Source organism: Lonchura striata, chromosome 1 (assembly GCF_046129695.1).
Source record: "Lonchura striata isolate bLonStr1 chromosome 1, bLonStr1.mat, whole genome shotgun sequence".
NCBI lineage: Eukaryota > Metazoa > Chordata > Aves > Passeriformes > Estrildidae > Lonchura > Lonchura striata.
This window is the reverse complement of record NC_134603.1, coordinates 38,148,186-38,165,730: the sequence shown is the minus strand read 5'-3', so window position 1 is coordinate 38,165,730 and position 17,545 is coordinate 38,148,186. Positions and strand designations below refer to the sequence as shown.

The following is a 17,545-nucleotide window of genomic DNA, read 5'->3' as shown; positions in this document are numbered from 1 at the left end:
CTTGTGCTTGAGAGAGCCTTTTATTGCCAGTATGGCTCACTAACCAGCAGAAAAGCATCCATGTTTTTTGGTGGAGAAATGAGTTAAGCTTTCTCTCAGAAGAGCTCAGCAACTGCTGGAACTGGCTGAGGGCAGGAGAAAGAAACCGTAGGTGGGAGCAGACCTCCTGCCTAGGTGCTGGAAGACTGCTCAATACCTCTACTGAATGCTCTTCCTAGGTGAAGAGAAGCTCTAGGGCACTCAGCACATTTAATTGTCTGTGTGATGAACAATATTTGACAACAGGCAAAGAATTGTAATGAAGAAGGGAAGACCAAAAATTGATGCTAGATTAGTTCATACTCTAAATAAGGCAAAGGCAGGTAATTATGGTAATTGATTTATGAAAACCTCTTTCCGAGCTTGTTCTGGGATTTCTCTGTTGCTGGTACACTTTACATCATGGTTTCTGCAGGGAAGCCTCTCCAGGATAAAAGCTCTGCTTCTGATGCCTGCCCGTGGGAGAAGGCTCAGGCAGGTGCTGGACCGTGGGACAGGTGATGTGGTCCACTCTGGCTCTGATGTGTCACAGCTTGCCCATCCATGGCAGACATGCAGAACAAGGCAGACACGAGGCCGTTAGTGGAGTGTGCTTTATTACAGCAGAAAAAAAAAAAAGGAAAATGAGCAGAAAATCATACTTTTTCTCCATGAGGACAGCAACTATCAACTAATAAAGGCACACAAATGAGTCTAAGGCCCTACAAAAACAAAGAAATCTCAGGGGGAGATTGATCACTCTCTACAGTTCCATGATTGGAAGTTACGCTGAAGTGAAGGCCAATCTCTCCTGCTGTCGTTGCAGTGAGGGGACCAGAGCAAATGGCCTTAAACTAAAACAGGGAAGACTCAGACACTTATATATATATATATATATTTTTTTTTTTTTTTCACTGTACAAGTGGTCAGGCACTGGAATGGGTTTGAGAGGAATAGTGGATTTGTCTTTACAAACAAGCTGTTGGTCTGCTAGTAGATAAAACTAGCACTGAGAGATAAAAAAAAAACAATGGGAAGGATTCCACTGACTGATGAATGGAAAAGGATATTTGCTTTTACCAATAAGCTCTAGGTTTGCTGATAAATGAAATTAGACATTGAAAAATGAAAGAAACAAAGGGAAAAACCCCTAAATCCCGTAAGAATTAAAAATTAAAAGGGAGGGTTATACATTAGAGGGAAATCTTTGGTATCAGGCGTATCGGGAACTCTGTACCTCTCAAGTACCTCAGCCAATGGGGAAAGAGAGAAGGGAAATGTGGCCGGGAAAATAGTATAAAAAAGGAGGCTGCATCAACCAAAAATTTGAGATACCCCTGGGGAATGTCCCATGACCTCTCCCTTTATTCGAATAACGTAAATGGACTCCTCTGTCTCCTTTTTGGACATAAAGCTCTGATGTTTGTGGATTAGTTTTCCTGACAAGTTGTTCAGGGAGGTGGTGGAATCAGCATCCCTGGAGGTGGTTAAGAGGCGTCTGGATCTGGCGCTGGGTGATGTGGTCGACTGGTTACAGCGATAGTGCCAGGTAGACGGATGGTCTGGATGATGTTGAAGATCTCTTCCAACTTTGATGATTCCAAGATTCTTCGTGAAACAAGCGGCCAGAGGGGAGCGGGGCACCGCCGCCCCGCAGCCGCGGGCAGCCAAACCCGGCCCGGGCGGCCGCGACCCCTTCCAACTTTGATGATTCCAAGATTCTTCGTGAAACAAGCGGCCAGAGGGGAGCGGGACACCGCCGCCCCGCAGCCGCGGGCAGCCAAACCCGGCCCGGGCGGCCGCGACCCCTTCCCCGCCGCCGCCCGGGCATGCGCGGGGCCGGGCCAGTTCCGCGCCGCCCCGCTCCCTTCGCAGCGGCGCTGCCGGCATCCGGGGGAGCCGCTGCGGCATCCAGGGGAGCCGCCCCCGCGCCCCTCTCCGTGCTGCGAGCCCCGGCGGACGGCAGCCAGCACCCGCTGGGCCGGAGGTGAGCGAGGGGCCGGGCGGGTCCGCTCCCCGCCGCCCTTTGTGCGCTCCGCGGGCGGGCATGGCGGGGCGGGGAGGGGGCGCCGGCGGCCCGGCCGTGCCGCTGCGAGGGCGGTGTGGGCGCCGCTCCAGCCGCGGGGCCGCCGCTCCCCGCAGCCGGCCGGGGCAAGGCTTCAGCCGGGCGCGGGGCGCTGCCGGCCCCGGACGGGGAGAGCAGGGGGATGAGGCCGCCCTGTGCGACCGTCCGTGCGCGGCCCTCGCCTTTGGAGCGCCTTCTGGGCCCTCGCTGGGGCTCCGCAGCGCCCGCGGGCTCGGGCGTTTGTCTCAATTCTCTTTGACGGGCCGAGAGGTGCTGCGGCGGTGCAGTGACACCACGGGCCTTCTCAGGCAGGCCAGCCCTGCTTCAGGGCTGAAATGGAGGCAGCAGGTTTCGGAGCTGAGCGCATAATGAGGGCACTTGCTCCCAGGCTAATTAGATATGTATCAGAAGGCGAATGCTGAGTTACTAATGGAGAACGTGTCTTACGAAACCGCTCCTCGGTTCGTGATGTCTCAGCCTGACTGACCTTCGGGAAGTGTTGTCCTCGGTCTGCTTTAAACATGAATTTCGGGGCTCATAAGCTTCTAATTTTTGGAAGTGGGAACCAATGTTCCATTATAGTTGCCAACATTGTTACCTGCTGTACTTTTTCCACGGGCTACAGGAGGAAAACATACGGGGAGGGGGGGTGGCGGGGTTTTGTTTTGGTTTGTTTGCCCCCTCCCACAGTTTTGGCTGCTGGTATTTTAAAAAACAGCAGTCACTACAGGCTGGCCAGATTGGGGTTTAGCAGGGCCATCCTGTGTTGGCGTTCATACTTTCCGACCTGAAGAATGAGTCGGGAAGCCGTCTCCTCCCAGGAAGGCCACCGAAAGCAGTTCGGGATCACTCCCACCTTCGAGACTTCCTGCTGGCAGGCTCAGGGTGTCACGAGTGACGCCTTTCATGCTTCTCCGATCCGTGCCCCGGTACTTCCCTCTGGCAAACAGGATCTCCTTAGTGGGACGTGCTGGCAGGAGGGCCCGACTTTCCAGCCAAGTGTACTGGAGAGGGGGGCGAGGTCTTTACTGCCAGGTTTTGTGGGTCGCCAGCTGAGTTACAGCCCATGCCCATCCTTTTGTTTTCATTTCTACGTCCCTAAACGCTTGGTCTCCTCACAGTATGTGCAAGTGTGGAAATGACTGGGGAAAGTGATTCTGATGTTGGTGTAGATTTTTAAGAGAGAAGAGGAGGTTGTAGTGACTCATGATTTGTGGTATCCACTCCCTAATGCTTAAAGCCGTTACAGCACCAGCTGAAATTCATGTTTATACTATGAAGAACACTGGACAGAAGTCGTGGACAAGTTCTTCCTGCAATTAAGGGTGGTCCCTGATGGTGTCAATTTTTACTTAGAAATCTTTTTTAAACTAAATATAATATTTTTGTGGCTCTCACACTATCTAACATAGGGTATCTGTGTTACCATATGCAAAGTTATGAGCTCACTGAATGCAATTACAGTGGTGACTGCTACTCTAGCTAATTTAGTTGGAAAACCAAAACCAGGAACTGGTGAGTTTATGATGGGGGAGCCACCCCAGCAGAACCTTGGTGACAAACACTTGGGTTTGTTAACCCTTTGCTGGGGAGGGGAGGCTGAGGGGGTTGTCAAGGGGCAGGATAAACTTCTGGAGTGTTCTCTAATGTAATCTGAACAGTAGTATAAGTTTAGCTTTGCTAATGCTTTTCTACAGAAAGCACTGTGCTCCTCTTTATAAACTGGTGGAAGGTTGACTGACGCTGTCTGTGACAAGTTACTGTTTGCAGAGACTGATCTGTGGAGGAGAAATAAAGCTGGCCAGGGTGCTCTATGGAAGTTGGTCACTGGGGCAGGGGACCTGGCAGTCTCTGTGCTGATCTCTGGAGCTCTGTGGATACTAGGATCACCACCTGCAAAGTGCTGCTGTTGCATCCCTCGTCGCCCTGCCATGGGGTGACTCCTTGGGAACACACTGTCCTTGGCCTGCCCTCTTTTGCTGCCCGCTGCCAAGGTTGTGCTGACTTTGAACATGTGCCAGTGCTGGGACCAGCACCTGAATCTACCAGGGCTGCTGTAGCACAGAAGGAGATGCCGAGTTTGATGCTGTGTGTACCTTGACTTGTGTGAGTGGCAGAATGGAGGATCCAGGAACCACTTACCTGACCAAGAGCTTTGGCTTATGTTTGCTATTAGCCATTCTGGATGAGCAAAAGCATTTCATAGTTTCAGGTCGATGCTGGATTAAAACAGAACTTCAAACTGACCTTAAATGCATGTGTTTAATTGATAGTTTTCAGGCTTTAACTATGCTTGGTAGACTTGCAACAGTTAATCAAAAAAGTCAAGGCAATTAATTATTGTAATATAACAGACCATGTGTTTACAGTTTAGATCTCTGGCACATTTAGAGCATGCTTTTTTTAAGTTTTAATTGCAGTTTGACATGATGCTGGAGCTATTGGGCACTGCTGAACAAACATAAAAGCTGTTAATGAATTTAGTGTAATATGAAGAGATATCTATTGTGTTACTGCAGTATCACATTATGCATCTTTGTGTGTGGTGTTCATTTAGAAATGGACTTTGTATCTGCACTTAAAGAAGCAATAGCTCAGGGATTTATGTGATGGTCACTTTCAGTCTCAAATTTTTGCTAAATTGCTACTTTAAGAAGAACCTCTTTTCTTTCAATGAGAAAATGAATCCCCAAACCAAAAACTTTAATAAAACTTATGTATTAACAATGTTCTCAATACCTTCTGTGACTTGAAAAACTGTATCACATTTTATTGTCTTCTGGTTATGTCCCTCTCCATCCCTCTCACTAAAATGTTCCCATATACTGATGTGGAATGTTTTTTTGTGGGTTTCAAAAGTTCAGCTGATCTCAGTGAGAGTGTGAGTTAAGGAGCTCTGGAAAAATGGGATTTCCAGAAGTCTCAGGTGACTGGTTCTAGGAGAGCTGGATGTTGGCATGGTGCCTTAGAATATCATGTGAAGTGTTTTTTTTTGTTTGTTTGTTTGTTTGTTTTGTTTGTTTTGTTTTTTGTTTTTTTGTGTTTTTTTTTTTGGTTTTGCTTAGGGTTTGGGGTTTTTTTTTCCCTTTTTTTTTTTTTTTTTTTTTTTTTTTTTTTTTTTATTACTTCCTGATAAGCTGTCACAGGGGCTCTCTGAACATCACATGACAGCCAGCCTGGAATCTCTGTGTTTTGAAACTCACCACTGACTGAATCATCTTAGTTTATACAGGTCTCTTGTTGCAATTAATGTGTTGCAAATGGAGATGGGAAGCCAGGTCTCTCTAGTGGCTTCTTGTCAGATGTCATTACTTAGTTCCAGCTGAAAACTGAGCACCACAAAATTGCTTGCTGATTCCCCCTGCCCTAGCAGGATGGGAGGAGAGAATCAGAAGAGTAAAGTGAGAAGTCATGGGTTGATGTAATCAGATAGTTTAATGTGACAGAAAAGGAAGAAAAGAATTTAAATAGTTGGTACATATAAAATGAGTGATGCACATTGCCACTGTTCACCACATGCTGACCAATGCCCGTGCCTTTGGCCAGGTTTCCCCCCAGTTTATATACTGAGCATGATGCCACATGGTATCCCTTTGGCCAGTTTGGGTCAGCTCTCCTGGCTGTGTCCCATCTCAGCTCTTTGTGCCTCTCCAGCCTTCTCACTGGTAGGGCATGAGAAACTGAAAAGCCCTTGACTTAATTGTTGCTAAAAGGAGTTTATACTAAAACAATTAGTGTGTTATTAATATTCTCATTCTAAATCCAAAACATGGCATTAGGAAGAACATTAGCTCTATCCCAGCCAAAAGCAGGTCAGTGGAATATTAGAAGTATTGAAAGTGTTTAAATATTTTAGACAATAGAGTGGAAGCTTCCACAGTTGAATGTAAAATACTGTCCCTGTTGGGACAAGAGTGATTAGGTTTTCCCTTTTAACCCTTATCCTAATTGCATCTTGGCCTCCTAAAGTCTTTCTTTACTTCCTGTGAAGTGTTTTTCTCTGTGTAAGTTTTCTCTTCATTGAGACCTAAACTTTGACAGTGCTAAGTATGTTAAATAAAGCCTATTAGCCAAAGGCTGCTATTGATAACAGATTAAATGGGTAGTCTTAATGGAATTCATCTGTAGTGCCAGATATCTTTACTGCTGACTGGCAGGTCACAGAATACTTGTTTAACACTTAGTCTGGTTAATTGATTTAAAATAAAAAAATTGAAGGGGTTAAACTCAGTAACTATCTGAAAGCTAATCCTGTTGTTTGTTTGCTCTTCCATTTGATTTTTTTCTAGTCTGCCCTCTGCCCAGTAGGACTTCATCAAAATGTCTCTCTATCCTTCCCTAGAAGATCTGAAGGTGGACAAAGTTATTCAGGTATGGTGGACTTAAAAAAAGATGAGTTTTGATGACAATAATGTATCTGATATTTAATCCAGGAAAGGGGAGACGTATTGTAGTTGAGAACTTGTTTTACCATCTCACTCTGAAAGGGAAAAGACAACCTGTTTACTTTGTAGCTTGATCTAATATGATTAATGCTTATTTTACCACCTGGATATATTTATTTTGCTTTATCTATTCATCGTGTTAATTTGTCTTTAATGTGTTTGGGTTTTTTGAAGTATAGATACATGGTCTTAAGTAGACAAATATAGTCAGTCTTTTCACATACTTCAGCTCTGACTTGATGACTAAACTAATAATTCTGCTGCATCTCATTCTCAGTATCCAAATCTGTGGCAGAAAGATTTGTGGTCAATTGAGCACAAAAAAAAAAAAAAAAAAAAGCAAAGCACTGGCTGTGTCAATGCCATTTGGAATCAGATTTGTCCTCTGGCTATTTCATGGTAGTGACCAGTTCTCACAGTACATCCATAATTATCACCTTTGTGATAATTTTATGTGTGAGAATATTGGTAGTTTTATTATGTGTGAGAATACTGGTAGTTTTATTAGCTGTGGTGGGGACTAAAAGATGTCTGTGAAACAAAATAATGAAAACCACTTTAATGGATTAAAAAGTCTATGAGAAGTTTGACGTGGATGTATTTCACAAGGAGTTTCCTTATTTTCTTCAACATTTTACCTTTTCCTGAACTTAACCTGCATTCCTTCCTGGTTTAAACAACAGCAAGACGTTATAGTGTGTTTTAAGGTGTCTGATGCTTCTGTCCTTGCTGTTTTCATTGGGAAACAATCAAGCAAACTACAAGAACAGCTTTTTAACTCCCCTGTGATATCCCAAAAAGCAGTACCCTGTCTCATCTGTGTTTATATGTGTGGGGTGGGGCTTTTGAAGTTGTGGGTGCTATGCTTCTTTTTATGTGGGTGCTATGGGATTTCTCCTTGTTGTGTCCTCCCACTCCATTCTTCTTATGTAACCACAGTCCTTTATCTACAGTCTGGTAGTGCTCAACTAAAAATTGAGTAGCCTGGAGCCAAGAACATGCTCCTTTGGCTTTTTATTGACCAACTGCTAGAGTTTATATATTACAGTTGAAAATTGTCATAACTGTAATCAGTAAGCCATTCCATTTTCATTTATACTTTTCATAGAATCACTGAATAGTTTGTGTGAAAGTCTTCTGCAAAAAGCAGGGACATATTCAACTCCATCACTTTGCTTAGAGCCTTAAATGTCCCAGCCATAAATGTCTTCAAGGATCTAGCACCTCTCTGGGCAGCCTCTGTTCCAGTGCTTTACCACCCTCATTTTGAAAAACTTGTTTCTCATATCAGGTCTAAACCTAAATCTGACCCTCTCTTAGTTTAAAACCTTTATCCCTTGTCCCATTGCAATAGGCCCTGCTAAAAAGGTCTGCCACTGTCTTTCTTATAAGCCCCCTTTAGTATTGGAAGGCTGTTGTAAGATCTCCCCAGAGCCTTCTCTTCTCCAGGCTAAACAGCCCCAGCTCTGGCAGCCTTTTCTCGTAGGAGAGGTGTTCCATCTTCTGAGTGCTCCTGTGATTATTTCTTTGGGACCTGCTTCAACAGGTTCATGTCTTTCTCATGCTGGGGATCCCAGAGCTGGACATAGCATTCCAGGTGCCGAGGAGAGAAGCAGAAACACCTTTCTTGACCTGCTGGCATCAAAAGCTTAATTATTTTGTTTTCCTAAATAATGCATTATAAAAATGCTGTCTCTTTAAATAAGTCTGAGAGCATTCTTAGGACAAGAGGGGGCCGAGTGCTGAAAGACGTCTGTATCTGCAATGAGTGACTAAGATTCAAATGACTGCTGGCTAAAACAAACAGACTTGTTACATTAAATATTATTCTAACCTGCTCTTTTTGTCCATAGTTTGAGTTGGAGCCTGTGCTTCTAAATACATGTGATATTGCTAAATAATGACTCATTCTTGCTGTGAAACCTTTTTTTTAAAGACAGCTTCCTGGAGTGAACAGGATTGAGAAGTTTTCTATTTTTAAGCGTTTCCTTGACATCATGAAGTAATTTGACTGTCATGTTGTGTTAGAAAATGTATGTGTCCTGTTCAGCATAATGTTTCAGTATGCATTGAGTACTCCCTCCCCCTGCGCCCCCCACACCCTTTGACATTCAACCTCAGCAAAGTTACTGGAATAGCTATTTCCCTCATGCTTTAGAGGCCTCTCTAAAGGCTGTATTTTTCACTGGTCCTGAGCACATAAGGCCAAAAAACAGAGCTAAGGTATTGGGAAGGAAGGAAACTGACTCATGAATATAAAAGAGAACTTAATAAAGTAAGGCAGTCAGCAATACAGAAATAAAGCTTAAAAGAGTTCACTGTAGTGGCTGTAGGAAAATCATCTTGGAAGATCTGATTCTTTCAGAAGATATACTAGTAGCACTGGATTGTGTAGAACTTGACACCTGAAAACAACTAGGGATCTCACTAGCAATTTCTGTAAATGGTGTGAAGAAATGAAACTGCTGCTATCTATCTGAAAAAAGTAATTGTGAAACACTCCACTGAAGGTCACATCTTATAACTTAGAAATAATCTTTTTTGGACAGAGGTAATGTTTCCTTGATGACATAAATAGAACAGGTTGACAGGAAAGCCTTTCTGCATTATCATTGTAGCTTTGTCTCTGAGGAAGATACGAGTTAATCTGCCAAAGTAGTTTTGATACTATTACAGCATGTTGTATTAAAGCTATTTATTTCACATAAAAAGTTTGACTTCATTACTTCAAGATGAATAGCAATTTAGCATGTACAAGAAAAAAGAAAATACTGAGTCTCCTGCCTGCATAATTAAGATATATTTTTTCTTATACAAGATAACATAAGGGAGTTTCTTTGTTTTTAGGCTCAGACTGCCTTTTCTTCAAATCCAGCTAATCCAGCAATCTTGTCTGAAGCTTCTGCTCCAATTCCTTGTGATGGAGGTAAGTTTATGTACGGCATAGTATCCTATGGATAATGTTGTGGAGAGCAGTTATTAAATCCTAAATTATTTAGTAACACTACAGTCAAAAATAGCTATAAATACATTACCCTATTTACAAAGGGTAACAGATGTTATCCTGTTTACATTTCCATTTTGGAAATACTAACACCCACCTTGCTAAGGTGCTATAGGAGTCAAAAAACAGAGTTTGCTTATAAAAGGAAGTTGTGGCAAGCAGTCACCCTTCTCATTTTGCAACCTTTTCCAAGTAAGCCTAGCACAACAAGATTTGATGTTGGTACCTTTGGGCTCTGTTAGCTTTTACCTCAGACACTTACTTACTTTATCACATATGTATTTGCAAGCTTTAGAGGACAATGTGAGTAGCTTTAGAGGACAATGTGAGTCAGGGTCTTGCCTCTACACGTGAGTTTGCTTTGGGATACAGTCAGATCTCTGTCAACAAGTGCCCAGGAAACTGGCACTTAGTCTTGTGCAATCAACATAAAGCTTGCAGGAGATTTTGGAATCAGATGTGTGGTGGGAAATCCATCAGATCTAAAGCTGAGTGATTTGTACTTGTACTTTCTCCTTCTTTTCTCCCATGGACATGTACATCCACAAAGGTGCACAGGTATGTTTGAGTTTAGAGTTTTGCTTTAGTAAATTACTCCTAAAAGGAGATCTAAAAGGCATAAAGCCTCATAACCAGCAAAACCAGCAGCAGTGCTGGAACACTGGTGACCAGCAGTGCTGGTCAGGAACGCTGGTTGATCAGATTTTAAAGGTTGGTAGATGGAACTTTGTCTCCAGTTCTCCTCTGGGTGCTTCTGTGTCTAAGATGACTGTAAGGCAGATGTCTGCACAGCTCGCCAGAGTTGCCTCTGGTAGATGCTATCTGGATTAGGTGCTTATCTGACCTAACCTCACCAGACCAGATTTCAGTTTGCTTCAGCAGTCTTGGTAGCATTTTTACTGCTGTCCATAGTGTGAATTCTCTTGCATGTATTTGGCAAGCAGGAACCAAAACATAATTCTGACATGAGTTTGTGTGTGAATTTGTGGCTGAAGAGTGATTAATCATTGAATATATCCCAAACGAAAGAAGGCCATCACCCATAGGATGTGCCACACCCACTGGAAATGCTTTTGTCCTGACAAAAACAGGAGACTATTCAACATCAAGAGTTTTGTGTTTTGCTATGTGTTCCATTATTTGGAGCACTTTCTGTTTTAAATGCAAATTTAATTCAGCCAGCAAAGATGCATCTGGTGTAGTAAAGAACAAAACAGAAGAATTGGGTAGCTGCAGAAATCTTCTGTTGTGTATAATTCTAGGGGCTTGGAAAAGCAAGCAAAAATAGGAAATTTATTCATCAAAAGCTTTTTAAACAATATTGATGAAGCTACAAGCTTCTGGATTAGTCCAGAAATATGATCAGACTGTTCTCATTCAAAGCAGCATATTAAAGACCAAAAAAATCTCTTGTTTATACTGGCATTCGCCTTGCATTGACCTTTGCTTCTTCCCAGAAAAGGGAAGATTCTGTTGCTGGTAAGACATGGATTCTTATAAAAGCTGTTTTTATGCATTTATACCCATAAATGAGCACTAGAAACCTAAGCCTTGTGTACTGGGGAGTCTGGTTTCTTCTGAAGCCCTTCTTTCCACTGCCTCTCTCTCCAAGCACCTTTTCCTGCCCTCACTCGTTTAGTGAGAATGTCAGGGGGACTCTTAAGAGTGCTCATAACTGGCACTTGTTAGATGGCACCAGTTAATGATCTGTGGAATGTCAAGAGCAGTATCAAGTTTATTTCCAGAGTTGTTCAGCTCAAGGTCTGACAAGTCTGTCAGTTCCACTTAATTTCCTCCCACTCCTTGTGCCTCCCTCTGCTTGAGTATAGAGGGATGTTTTAAAGGCTGTGTATGTTTTGTCTTTTTGAGAGGCATGTATAAAGCCCCTTCAGTTTGAAGCTGTGACAAAATGACAGCTAATTTCTCATGAAGACTCACAGCAGACTGTAGTGTGAACCTTAGAATCAGGAGGCTTCTGCAGAAACCTTCCCATGCCTTGTAATTGGAATATCCTTGGCATGAATGCTTCTTGCTGTTTTGAACTTGGTAGAAGGTCTCTGTGTGTGTTCTTCAGCACACCTGGTTTGGGGGTGGGGAAGAGAGCAGTTCTCCACTAATTACCCAGAAGTTCTGGAGTTTAAGGGCGTGTCTTTATGCAATGCAGCACAGTGTTGGTTTTGGAACATGTCACCACTACCATGTGTCTATTGTTGTTTGTATTGTAAAGGGTGAACAGAGTAACTGAAACTGAAAGTTATCGTGTAAGTTCTTTATCTCAGAAGTGCTGCTTGTCTGGTTACTCTTCTGAACCAGGCCAGAATAACAATTCTGATTCAAGTGCGTCTTCTGCCATAATTTTCCAATTAAATAATTGCAAAAGCACAAGAATTATTGAAGTAATCGTGCATGTGAAAGCAGTTAACTGCTCCTTCTTTTAAACCAACTGTTGCATTGATTTTTGTTTTGTTTTTCTCCTGTAGGCTTGTACCCCAGATTGTATCCAGAACTTTCTCAGTATATGGGCCTGAGCCTCAATGAGGAAGAGGTGCAGAGAAACTTAGCAGTGGCAGCAGCTGCTGAGCCACAGGGTGTAGGTACCACTTAAGCATATTCTAGAGAACAAAAGTGTTAAGACTAAATGTGTATCTAGCATTCTAGAGAGCAGATTATTATTTGCCTTAAATACCATACTTGATTGAGAGGCAAATTATTTAAGTTGCAGTGCCTATTTTAGTCTGTTCTGAAACTGAGCAGTCCATTTCCAGTGTTGGGTGGGGGTGGGGGAGACTTGGTGTTGTGGCTTATTTTGTGGGTTTTTTTGTTTTTTTTTTTTTTAATATCACTTCATACAAACTGACTAAGCTATTCTTAAAAGTTGAAACTAAGTTGTCTGGCTGTTTTGTTTTAATCAGCAACTGGTAACACGACCTTCTACTAATTACATGGTAGCTCCAGTGACTGGAAATGATATTGGAATTCGCAGAGCAGAAATTAAGCAAGGCATCCGTGAAGCAATTCTGTGTAAAGATCAAGATGGCAGAATTGGACTTCGCCTTAAGTCTGTTGATAATGTAAGTGTAGAAGTTGTTTTTGCCTGAAGAGATTTTACTGTTGGACTATATTAGTAGTGAAGTTAGGATGTGGTCACAAAATAGTCTTTTGTATAATGGTTTCTTATCTGTTACCAGAATTTTGAAGTCCTTCATTAGACTTGTAACTAGATTTCCAGCTCTCTGGACTAGGATCTGAATTTACAGCTGCAGTTTAATGCCATGTGTTTTATAAGACCTGAAAAATACATACAATATTTTTTGTTTCACTTTAGAGTGTGAACTGGTCTTTGCATAGTTGCTGCGATACTTTTTATCAGTTCAGGACTGCTTGTCTTTACCTTTGTGGAAATACTCGCAGTACTTAATGTTCAACAGTATGTAATAACTGCTGAACATACTTCTAAACTATATCTCCTTTTAGAAGTATCTCCTTTAGTTTAGAAGTTTAGAAGTATCTCCTCTTTTTGTAAAAGGTGCTTAAACCATTTAAGCCATTTAATCTGAATGTTTATAAAATTGTACTGAAGGTAGCATATAGGGTTAAATTACTTTTCTGTAGTTCTTCTAATGCAGAAAATGGGATTTTCTTAGAGTAGCATGGTGTGGTGTGTTTTTTTTTTTTGTAACACCCCTCTCTCCCAAAGGTATTATTTATAATTTGCTTTGATATGCTTTAATTTGTTTTCAGGGGTAGTTTCACTAGAAATAATTCTGTAACACCTGTTAAAACAGACAAGTATTTACCCCTTTGCTTAAGAGTTTAATGTTATGCTCATATTTTTTAATATTAAAAATATTTAGAGATCTAGATAGATTTGCTTGCTTTCGACCTTTGTTCTAGCATTAAGTATCTGTCAGAGTTTTAAATAAATCTAGAAACAGACTGAAATTTCAAAAGTGCCCCCTAAGATGAGATAATTAGGCAAGTCCTTCTGTCTTGTCTGTTTGGCTGATATTGTGTAGGATGGGAAACTTCAGGGCTGTGTGTTCTGTGACTGGTCTTCATCTTTAAGCAAGAACTTACCCTTCTTTTCCCTTTCTTTCCCCCCCCCCCCTCTTTTATAGGGTATATTTGTCCAGTTAGTTCAGGCAAACTCTCCAGCATCCCTTGCTGGTCTGCGGTTTGGGGACCAAGTTCTGCAGATCAATGGTGAAAACTGTGCAGGATGGAGTTCTGATAAAGCACATAAAGTTCTGAAACAGGCTTCTGCAGAAAGGATTTCAATGATCATTCGGGACAGGTAAAGCCAGCTGCAGATACGGATTTGCCATTATCCATCACTGAGTATCCAATTCTGAGATGTTTGGGTCTCCCCTTGCTTGAGCAGGTTTCACAAAATCTGCTTGTCCATTTACTTCAGTTGTAAAGATCTTCAGGCATGTTCCCTTTTGAGAGGAGCAATCAAAATGGTTCCTAATTTGTAAACTTCCTGGGCATGATGAGGCCCAAGATAAACTAGTGAGTGAGAGATGGCACAAGTTAAATTTAAACTCTGAATTAAAGAGTTCGGTGCTTTTTTTCAGATGGAGTTTTTTTCATTTAGTATAAGTGAAAGTCAACAATAAAAGATAGTAAAAAAATGTTTGCTGTATTAATACATTTGCATTTTATGTCGCATGATAGCTTTTCATGTGGACTCTGTTGCTTACATAGGAATTAAATGCCAGTTTTACTGAAAGCATGCTTGATAACCCAGTATGTTTTTTAAATAATGGTCTTGTAGCTAACTATATGTAGCAACAACAGGTCAGATTCAACATAAGGCCTGTAGGCTGCAAGAAGACAGATGATACTTCATGTGACTAAGTATATGCCTCAAAGTTTTTTCCATGGTCTTTCCTGCTTTAAACTAGCCTGACTCAGTGGAAGGCAGCTGCTTTGATCAGGGCAGTTACTTAAAACACTAAATTAAAATACTGTGGCAGTAGATTCCCTGCTCTGTCTAGCACTTTTGTGCCCAAAACGGCACCCCCTTCCTATATCTACTGCCTTTTAAGACACAATTTAAAGGTTTATTGTCCCCAAAGCAGTTGACATGATGTTGGAGAAGCCTTGTACACTCAGAATCCTGTGGTCTACCTACAGCTGTTAAAACTGCCTGTGCTTTTTTATTGACCGTACAATATTTGTAGAGAACTTTAATTTTAATGGATGTTTGTTTTGCTGGTGTGATGGGTGGGTGTTTTATGGGATTTTTGTATTATTATTAATCCATGGTGAAATATCTGTAGAACAGGGAAAACATAAAAGGCTTATAAACAAGTGTACTTTAATACAACAACATTAACAAAATGAAGATAAACCCAACAACTTTTTGTTATAGGAAATATGAGTCCCTTAGAGTACAATTACTTTTTATAAGCTCAAGTTGCTAAAATAGAATGTGTTTTTTTCTGTGGTTTAGTAGACCGAAGATTTTAATTTTAAATGTCTTTTTAGACCTTTTGAACGAATTATTACCATGCATAAGGACAGCACAGGACATGTTGGTTTCATATTCAAGAATGGAAAAATAACCTCAATAGTGAAAGACAGCTCTGCTGCAAGAAATGGACTTCTGACAGAGCACAACATCTGTGAAATTAATGGCCAGAATGTAATTGGGTTGAAGGTAAAATAACTACTATGTGGGGGGTGTGGATAGCTGTGAGCTTTTTATGTTTGTATAGTGTGTTTTGGAGAGAGGAAAAAAAGATTGTAATACATTGTTTGGTGTTCATAAAATAAAAACTTCAGTCATTATGTAACTTGACTGGAGAGAGACAGATGTTTTGGGCCTCTATGCAGTTCTGTGTTGATTGTCAGGGCAGCTCATTCTCATCCTCCCTGCCTTTACCTGGCAAGGCTGGCCCTCTGTTTTTATCTGTAGTCCAACCTTGCTGGCAAAACAAAGGAAAACTTCCTCCTTCCAACCTGCATCAAATTTTAGTAGTAATTGTGTATGGCATCTGTGTCCCTTTTGTAGTCAGTTCATGCAAGATACTCATAACCAAACATCTGTAAAGTGATGTTACAGTTTCAGTTATTTGTCCTGAAGGTTGAGTGCTCCAAACAAGGAATTGGGGGTGGTCTCAAAGCCACATGAAATATGTCTAGAAAATGTTACTGAACTGCTGCTTTCTTGAGTTGTGTTGCTCATATGACTTCTTGTTTACTAACAGGACTCGCAGGTTGCAGACATCTTGGCAACAGCTGGAAATGTAGTGACCATCACTGTCATGCCTTCCAGTATTTATGACTATATAATAAAGAGGTAAGTAATACAAAGCAGCCATGGTGTTAATTATAATCCAGTGGACAGTGACTAGAAAATGTACTTATGATAAGACCTAATTACAAACTTTACTGGAAGACTGGAGGAGGAGTGAGGGTGCCTGAAAATTTGTTTAATCTGATGTTTTGGTCAAATTGCTGTGTGTTGGTACTGTTTTTAACCTGTTCTATCTTTGTGATGATCCTTTGCCTTTTCTTCTCTGGAAAAAACCTTTTCTAAACTTCGTTTGACTAAGCCTGAATTTCTAAGAACTGGATACTATAACTGTTTATTACCTTGTAATTAAAATGTTGTTTGTAGTGCAAGTAATTCCTGTGGCATAAAATTATTTTTGGCAGGATACTTTGGAGTTTCTTCCTAATCCTTTGGCAACAATGGCTTTCTACAACTAAATCTGTCTGCAAAAATATTTTTCAAGTTGCTAGACATTAATAATGCTTCAGGCAGTTGAGGCTTTTTTTCCTGGTGGCTTTTTTTTGGGTAAAGAAAAAGGAAACCCCATTGGTTTGGTATCCTCTTTCTACAAAGCAATTTTCAGTCCAACAGCCACCTTTCCCTCTGATCCTTGTGCTTGTACTCTGCTTGCACCCATGTCCATACCCTGAAAGATACTAACAATGCAGCTCAGGTGCTAATAAAAGTGTTGAGTATTGTGGGCTTCTCTTCAATCTTGGGGTGCAGTTTGGTGCAGCTGTCTGTAGCAACTTGTCAAAAGTAGTGGAGTGAAGGTCTAGCTTCTGGTTTGTATTGAAGGACTGGCCATGACAAAGCTACTGTGAGCAGAAGCTTGAGTGGTCTTCTGTAGTTGTCTTACAAGCCTGAATGCCTTTTCCTTTTCCTTAGGATGGCAACTAGCATCATGAAGAGCCTGATGGATCACTCTATTCCTGAAGTCTAAACTTGCACCATGGATGTGTGTGTACATAATGATAATTCCACTAAACTTGGGCTGTTATACTCAGTGATCTCTTTCTTCTGCACATGAGCCTTTCTGGAGGCTAAGAGAAGATATGCTGCATCAAGCATTTGCATCTAATAATGGCTGGGAATGTCACTGTTCAACATATCTCGTGTATTCACACACTGTAAAACTTGCAGCCTTACATGCTTGACAATGTGAAATTCCAATTGTGTTATTACTTCTTTTTGTAGGTCTTTCATTTAGCTTACTACTACTATAAGCCATTGCAACTAAAGGAACCAGGTATCACTTGCAAAGCTACATGTTGTTACCCAGAACAATGCTGTGCTTTGTATGTCGAAGAAAAATGAGTATTTTTACTGCTTTTTGTTTGCAAGAGTAGATTTGAAATAGCATACTAGAAATAAGGCTAGTACTAGTTAATTTTTTGTTCTAGTAAATACTGTTTACATAAAAACGCCACCTAGCTGAATATAGCTCAAGGCATCAGTCAGTAAGCAAGCGTTAATTCAAGTAGTGTACAGATACTCAAATCTTTTTATTACTTGTTATATGAATTGTAACTAATTTGCTTCTCTCTCGCCTTAACCATGTTCTTCTAAGGATTTAGACATAACCAAATAAATGGCCAAAACTTTACATCCTGTGTGTGTACCTACTTAAGCTGAGCTAAAACAGGCTTATTTTATCAAGGTCAGTTTCAGCCAACAACTGCAATAGGAAATGCTGTGTAAAATATTTTAACAAGCTTACTCCTTTTAAC

The 17,545-nt window shown here is 41.3% G+C and overlaps 1 protein-coding gene across 1 annotated transcript; it reads left to right on the top strand.

Moving 5' to 3' along the window:
• The first annotated feature begins 1,849 nt into the window (after positions 1-1,849).
• On the top strand, positions 1,850-17,421 carry SDCBP (syndecan binding protein). The gene is made up of 9 exons (XM_021555668.3): positions 1,850-2,005; positions 6,373-6,454; positions 9,376-9,454; positions 12,013-12,122; positions 12,445-12,603; positions 13,651-13,826; positions 15,026-15,197; positions 15,748-15,839; positions 16,704-17,421. The coding sequence occupies exons 2-9, from the start codon at positions 6,404-6,406 to the stop codon at positions 16,756-16,758; spliced, it is 894 nt and encodes a 297-aa protein (XP_021411343.1). The 5' UTR covers positions 1,850-2,005; positions 6,373-6,403; the 3' UTR covers positions 16,759-17,421.
• Positions 17,422-17,545: the final 124 nt, after the last annotated feature.

What these genes read in the sequence shown, in the direction of transcription:
- SDCBP (XM_021555668.3), top strand. Translation starts at nt 6,404, where the DNA reads ATGTCTCTCTATCCTTCCCTAGAAGATCTGAAGGTGGACAAAGTTATT. An exon ending in CAGCTGCTGAGCCACAGGGT is followed by an intron (nt 12,123 to 12,444) that starts GTAGGTACCACT and finishes TGTTTTAATCAG; the next exon opens with CAACTGGTAACACGACCTTC. An exon ending in TATGACTATATAATAAAGAG is followed by an intron (nt 15,840 to 16,703) that starts GTAAGTAATACA and finishes CCTTTTCCTTAG; the next exon opens with GATGGCAACTAGCATCATGA.